At 42.0% G+C, this 8,143-nt stretch overlaps 1 protein-coding gene across 1 annotated transcript in view; it reads right to left on the reverse strand.

Moving 5' to 3' along the window:
• Window positions 1-7,513, reverse strand: part of galnt9 (polypeptide N-acetylgalactosaminyltransferase 9) — a 106,860-nt gene extending 99,347 nt beyond the window's left edge. The window contains exon 1 of the mRNA XM_039804076.1: window positions 6,140-7,513. Coding sequence (XP_039660010.1) covers window positions 6,140-6,380 — 241 coding nt within the window. The 5' untranslated portion in view covers window positions 6,381-7,513. The remainder of the gene's footprint in view (window positions 1-6,139) is intronic.
• Window positions 7,514-8,143: the final 630 nt, after the last annotated feature.

The raw sequence follows: 8,143 nt of genomic DNA on the forward strand, positions 1-8,143 counted from the left end.
CACGCCGAATTTTTTCAGGGGACTTCTTTTGCATTACCTCACAATATGTTTTGCGTTCCCTCGCAATGCGTTTTGCATAATACGTTTTGCGTTTCCTCGCAAAACGTTTCTTCTTCCATTCCGTCTGAGCCACGTGTCTATTTCCACTCAGCTGCCCAGCACAATGAATCCACTCGTTGCGTTTCACTTTGAGCTGGGAATTATGCTGATTTACTGCTCAGTGGGCACATTCATATCTCATAATCAATAGCCTATTTCTTAAATGTATAAAAAAGAGAATGTGCGATGTCAGAGATTTGCATGATGTGGAGATGAACAAACCCTGAATTATCAGAGAATCTGCAGCCCCCTAGTAGTGTTGCAAAGTGAGAACATTAGTTCAGGGACAAAAAAAAAACTGATTGTGTTTCAACACAGTTGATTGTAACTGTGGTTACAATCAACCATGGCTACAACCCTTCCGGTCGCCTATATGTTCATTTTCTACCTGTAATGGTCCATATTCCTGTACAGTGTGGGACTAATCCATTTAATCACATCAGATTTACATCAACATTTACATCACGGTCTGATTTCTGCATGTGGGCTGTAAGGGACGTGTGAAGTAGCAACCAGATGTGACCTGATGTGATTTGACTTAGTTTATTTATTTGACGTCAGTTTTCCAAGAAAGTGAAACTTAAATAAAGGCCAAATTAATGTGTTGTCTTCTGAGCTCTCAGGGTTTTGTCTGACTTAAGGCTATGCCTGATATGGCATTACATTCTTATAATAACAGCCTGCTGTCTAATTAAGCTATATGCCCAGGTTGGTAAAAGCGGTGTCTACAATTTGGTAACATGGCATCTACTGTAACACATATGGGATGTAATAGCATTGTATTTGATTTCAAATTAGATAAAATGGTGTCTTATGATAATTTACAAATATTAGGATATGCAGTTTCTAATTTAGGTTTTGTTTATTTGTTTATTTAAAAGGATCCCCATTAGCTGACGCCGAGACGACAGCTAGTCTTACTGGGGTCCAAACAATACATACAAAACGTGTATGTGAGTAATTACATTAACAATTACTCACAAAAATATCATATATAAATACACTTAAAAGAACAAGAAAAAGTAACAATACAAAAAGTACTGATTAGAATAATAGTAAAATAATGCAAAACAACATAGCACATGATACAACGTCGCTCAACCAATCCAGACGATATTATGATGTTGAAAACAAATACAGTCTTAGTCTTTTTTTAAAACCAGTTTTTCCTTTGATTTCACGAACCCCAACTGGAAGATTGTTCCAAAACACAATTGACCTATAAAACACGGTCCTCTTCATAGAGTCAGATTTAGGTAGGGGTAAAGAAATCTGTCGACTATTCGCCCCTCTTGTGTAATGTGAATGCATATCTGAATAGTAAATTATATTGTCATAAAGAAATTTTGGAATCCGAGTGTTAATAATTCTATGAAAATATCCTAACATGTTAGCAGATAGTCTATGCTTGACCACCAGCCAAGCAAGACGTTCATGCATCTCTGCAACACTAGTTCTCGAAGAACAACCAAGAACCAGTCTTGCAGCCTTATTTTGAGACACTTGTAATTTTTTTAAATGACTGCATGATGCAGCAGACCATACAACAGAACAGTAATCCAAATGACACAAAACCAATGTACAAACAACACGACTAAACAACCGTGAATTTAGAAATTGTGCACATTTACGCATTACTGCAACAGCTCTGCCCATTTTAGCAATAACTTAGGTGGTGTCTAAATAGGTTATATCTGTACGTGTTTGTTTACTGTCTGATAAAGAACATATTGGTTATTTGTCTAATTTGATACAACCATATAAATAAAATGGACACAAGCTACGACTTAGCAGAACATGAGCGGGGCCAGTATAAAGCTCTGAGGAGAGCTGCAGAGTCTCTGGTAATTCAATCAGTGTTGGTTCATCGCCACATGCGACACACGCACTTTATCTTTTCATTCATTCAAGAAATAGGTATTGATTGTTTAATAGATATGAATGTACCAATTGAGCAGTATATCAGCATTCCCAACTCAAAGTGAAATTCGACGAGCTGATCCATATTGTGGCGTTGCGCTGGGCAGCCGAGTGGGAATAGACCCATGTCTCGGGAATGGAAGGAGAAAAGTATTGCAATTTAACGCAAAACATATTGCGAGGTAACGCAAAAGCAGTCCCCTGAAAAAATCTTGCCGTGACCCTTCCAGGGCTCCGTAAACTTTAACAAATAAAAAAACTCTGCAAATTCATGTTTTAAAATCCACGTACTAAAAATTGGCATGAGCCAAATAAATGCTATGCATATACAGTTTCAGCTTGGACGACCCATTGCATAATCTGACATATAAATATTTATTAATTAGATAAGTCGTTCTTTTTCCTCCAGTCCTGAAAGAGTTTTGCAGACAAAGTGTGTTTCTGTCCCACAGCAGTGACCCTGTGTGGAGTTGCATTGTCTCTATAAGAGGCAGAGAGGATGCATTGTACTGTTTGAGAGGCAATGCCTGCTGGCTGGATGCCTGATGCCAAGCATAACTCAGAGTGACAGAGTGACCCTCAAATAGCTGCCGAAGCTCTGGCGTAATAACAAGATCATGCAGAAACAGTCCACAGTCGCACTGTTTTGGGGGCCAAAAGCTGTGAAACATCTTTAGCTACTGACTGTTGAGCAAGCTGTCAAATGGACTGCCAGGAAATTTTTCTAGATCTTTCTACCATTTCATTACAACCAGTTAGAATGAGATACTGTATATTCCACAATAAAAGGGGCATCTCTACAGCCAACACTGGGCAACTCACACCAAAAGATTCTAGATTTATAAATAGCATTGAAAGGTAAGAGGAAAATATGTATTTTTGATTTGGAGGTGATCCGTCCCTTTAAAGCAGCATTAAAATATCTGGATCGACGACGGTTCGGGTTTTAACCGGAACCTCTGAGCAACAATACAGAAAATGGCAAGTTTTGAGGAAAGTTTGGATCGTGCAACAAGGCCGGCCTGCTTGGTTGTTTTCAGTGAATGATTGTTAAGATTTCGAAAAAATATGTTTTCGCATTTACTATCTAACTGGGACATTTTGGGACTGATTGGCGGGGATTTGCTATGGACATAATGCAGACGGTGATACACTGGTAAGAGCCAATGAGGTTTAACCATGTATCCAGCTAATATAAATAGCTCACGTTACTATATTGTGTGAACAGTTAACTTCATTTAATATTGAATGTGGCGTTTTCTTTTGCGGGGTGCAAATGTTCCACCTAAAAAGGTTCCTTCCCGAAACTATTTTGAAGAGCCACGCTCGCTGCGTCCAGAGCTTAGCACCGCCCAAGACCATTGTGATTGCTTTAAAGAGATGCAATCAACCCCTGACCATTTTTTTTTTTCTCCTATCCAGGAGTGTATGCTCCTGGTGCCAAACCTTCCCCTGCAGCACTGTGGAGATAGTTCTGGCAATGCGAGACTAAGATATCTGTGACCTCTACTGGTGACCAGCATTAATACACCAACACAAGCTGAACCCGCCTCCTCCTACACAGTCCCCACCCCTAACACCCCCAGTTCAGCCAGAGCTGTAGTTATTTACACAGATGATGAAGCCACACTTCCCCAGGAGAACAGTAAGCTAGTGAATAGAAATCAACATTACTGATAGATTAGAAAATCAATCAGTAACAACATGCTCAGGAGTCACATTCTACCATGCTGATTTCTCATTATTTGGCTTGGGAACAAGACGTTTTGGTTTTTGTAGTCACTGGTTCAAAAACACGTCCCTCATTACCACCGAGTGAATAGGTTGGAGGTTTAACAACCACTGAGTCATTGCTACTGATCAACAAGCCAATCAACCCTTCCTGCATATGCATTACAATCTGTTTGTGCTGTATTGTAGTACAGCATTTCTGTGGCTTTCTCATACAACACCACTGACATTGAAGCATGCCACCAAACTAGTGTGAGGGAATGTTTTTTTGTGATCCCACTTAGCCAACATAGTCAACATCCTGTGAGTGAGCACTGTGCAGGCCAAAAAAATACACTAAAAAAATGTGCTTCCTTCATACAACCATGCATGCGCATAGTCAGTGAGCCCCTATGCAACATTTTCTTTCTGTCGGTGCCCATGCTTCAAATGTTATCAGCAGACTGAACGGGCATCGTCATTTGTTATCACTGCCATAGATGGGAGTGATTCATTGTTTTTGTAATGTTTGTACTTTTAATGTAGTTTGTGTATCTTTAATGTGTAAAGATTACAACAAGTTGATATAAAAAATGAATCCCGATGCATTTTTTAAACCGTAATGCACGTTTGATTTCACGTTTTGACTTCACGTGTTTGACTTCAGACGTCACTACATGCTCTCAGTTTGTTCACTTGAAGAGATTTGTGTCTATTTAGTTATTTGTGGGATTTAAAAAAAAAATCTAATTATTCATTTTTCACTTAATTTTTGTTATTTCAAATAAATAAAAAAAATTCCAGTTGCACTTTTGATAAGAGGACACATGTTTTGCACAATTTATATAAATAAAGGAATCTTTTTCAGTCATTTGTCTGCAGCTCTGAATGAGCTGAATCAAACAATTTTAAGGTAATGTTACTTGTTTTGAAGGCATTACACGGATTGGCCCCTTTAGGCTATATATTTCTGATCTCCTTGCCCTACATCACTCCTCCAGGAACCTAAGATGGTCTAATCAGTTCCTTTTAGCTGTTCCACAGTCTCGGATGAAAATAAAGGGTGATCGTGCCTTCTCCGTTGTGGCCCCGAGACTCTGGAACAAACTTCCCATTCATATTAGGTCCTCCTCTACTGCCGAGATCTTTAAGTCTCGTCTTAAAACACATTTTTATTCTTTGGCGTTTGATTTAGTTTAGGGATATTTATATAGAAGTGTGTTGTTTGTATGATGTTCATTGTGTCTATATATTTATTCTCTTCCTTTGTTTTTATAACATAATATAACTTTATACAGCACTTTGTTCAGCCTAGGTTGGTTTTAAATGTGCTCTATAAATAAATTGACTTGACTTGAATTGACTGTTAAAAAACGTTAGATAATCGTATCGTGAACTTAAAATGGTGAATCGTATTGAATCATATGTTGAGTGTATCGTTAAATCCCTATTAAAGTTATTAAACTCTGATGTGTCTCTTTATTCATCATAATGAGTAATAAATTTGGAATACCTCATGTATACTGTATCCAGGCCAGTCTTTTTAAGCATCTGTATGAATGACGTCTTGGACATCACTTGTGGTTGTGTGGCTTTCCCACAGGAGATAAGGAACATGAATAAGACAGTCGTATGTAACCTGATTTTAAAGGTTGCTCTTCTGCTGAGGAGACCAAATCTGCCCCACAGACTAATGGCCGTGTAATGAAATACAAGTCTGTCAGTCCGTTATAGAGCCATTACATTAGACTCTCCTTCAAAACTCAGACAGCTTGTTAAAGCTGATATGTTTCACCAGCAGTGCCTCCAGTCAAATGAGCTGCAGCTGAGATACAGTACAGAGTGGGATTCTATACAGAACTACGGACATCAACACTTAAAGCATAAGTTTATGTGAAGTTTACAACAAGTCAATTATGGGTTAGGGGTCTGGTAGGCTGTTAAAGTAACAGCCCAGTAAAGTCTATCAACACAAACAGCACTCTACATCAGCACATAGACCAAGTATTGTATTGCACCGAAATGCATCACCCTGCTTCATTAGCTACTTAACAAGTAGGGTTAGTGCTTTGGACGGGTTGACAGGGTTTCACTGCTTTATCAAAGAAATGAGGCTAAGGGCTAACAGGAAAATATGCATGAGTCATGGTTCAGGTCTACTGAAAACTCACACCAGTGGAAGCAGCCTGTGCACCTTTGGGATTCTGTCCCTGTCAGTTTGGCCAAACAAGTCATAACAAAGTGCTCTACATTGCACACGGACTGCCTAATCATGGGGTATAGACGCAATTCGTAAAGTGTTTCGTTTGCAGTGGCCATGATTTGCTTCTTTATGATGATGACTTCCGTACCACTAAGTCACAGATTTTGCTATTGACATAAGCCGTCAAGCCATCAAGCCGTTTCCTACCGTTAAGCTGATTGTAGACCACATCTTCCAGCCTCTCCAACCTCTGGAGAATAGACTGCCTGTCCACCGAGTTGGAAACTTTGCCATTCCTGGCTCGCAGCCTCTGGTCAGACATACGCCCTATCTGGATGAGCTCCTCGGATCGGTCCTGGATCCTGCAGTAGACCGAGAACAGGATAATCCCCACGAACACAAAAATGTTGACGGTCAGCAAAGTTTTGATTTTGCGTGCCACAGCCATGAAAGAGAATATTGTCCGGCTGACACAGTCAAGCCCAGCAGCTGTCCATGTGCGGTGGCCTGCTTTACCACCTTACTGTTTACAGGAGGGGGGGGGGGAGAGAGAAGGTCAACTCGTGGAGACCCGAGGAGCTGACGGATCCGTTCAGCACCACGGACAGCTCGCGAGGCTGCGCTCACTTTTTTAGTTGGGGCATCGCACCCGTCACACTGGGAGCCGAGGTGGGGGGGAGGCTGCTGGCGGCCACGGCGCTCGGCTCCAGCCGGGGAGAGATGGGTTATTCTTTATGGAGCTTCACTAGCCGAGAAACAGCTGCACGCACTCTGTCGTCGTTTGAGCTACATATCACGAGCGACAACTGCCGCCAGGGAAGGCATTCATCCTCTAAAACAGCCCGCGGCACTTGCAAACCACCTTTCCTTCGCCAACGCGATAAGCAGCCAGTTCCTCAGCCCCGATATGTCTCGTCCATCTTACAGGAGATGCGCTGCAATAACCGCCCGCATCGAAGCATCCTCCCGCTACCACTGCTTCGCTGTGGCATCTCCCTTTTCAAGTGCGTTGTGCTCTCTCTCTCGATGCGTCCCGCTCTGCGAACAGAAACCCAAGGAGCTTATGTCCAGAGAATGTGTGCTAGTTTCTGAAACAAGGCGGCGTTGCTCTCTCTCTCTCTCTCTCTCTCTCTCTCTCTCTCTCTCTCTCTCTCTCTCTCTGTCTTTTTCTCTCTTTCCCTTTTTTTTTAGTTTGTTTCGTCAGTCCCTTGTTGTTTCCCGTGTCGGCGGTGAGTTGAGAGCAGATTTGCCCTGAGATGCGGCGGGAGAGATGCAGCCGGGCTCTCGCATGATGTCTCTCTCCTCTCTCCTCCCCAGTCTCGCCAGCTCTCTCTGCCGGGGAGGGAGAGCCGAGCCGCCGCTGCGTCCTGACGTCCACAGGCTCGATCATGAATATTCACGAGCTGTGTTATTTAGGCTCGCAGGATCGAATCAACAGCACGACTCTGAAAGCAGCTACTACTTCCACTTCGTAGAGCAGCCTTCCCCCCGCCTCAGCTAGTCAACTGTGAAAATGCAACTGTGCGTGCATGTGTTAACAGATTTTTGCTATTTGATCCGTAATGCGAAGGTTAACGGTTTCCATCTCACCTCTGACGCCGTACTGCCGTAGTGCTTCCCAGCCGTGGTGCATATATGAGTTATTTGTTATGCAACCGGCCCTGCTTACATGCATGCACGGTCTACCCCAGGAGAGTAATCATCATTTCATTAATCGCATGCTTGGATGGAACTTCAACTCCATCATATAAGAACTAACTAACATATCCGGGATCCCGCACTGAATGAGCAACCTACTTTTAATATCCAAAGCCATTGGGGGAAAGAGGTAGGATTCATTTATATTTCTATCTGAACCACTTTCAGAACAGAAGTTCAACTTTTCAACAGGACTTCCACCTCCCATGCAGCCTTTTTGCTTTTGACTGGTCTCTGTAAAGTGCAGCAGAAATCCCACAGCTAAAAGCAAATCTCGTTAAGGACATGGTAAGTATTAGACCACGGCCGTGCAGTAATGATTTCAGCCATCGGCAGCCACTTCAAATCACCTCCTCCTCACAACTCAACATACTGTAACCTCCCTCCCGCCATTGCAAACTCCTCATCTCCAATTCCTAATGAATTATAGCTCAAGTAGATCACATACAAAGAGATATCTCACTGTGTATAGGCAAACCCAGACATGGCACAGGCTTCCCAAAGCACTTTGAT

Source organism: Perca fluviatilis, chromosome 6, assembly GCF_010015445.1.
Source record: "Perca fluviatilis chromosome 6, GENO_Pfluv_1.0, whole genome shotgun sequence".
NCBI lineage: Eukaryota > Metazoa > Chordata > Actinopteri > Perciformes > Percidae > Perca > Perca fluviatilis.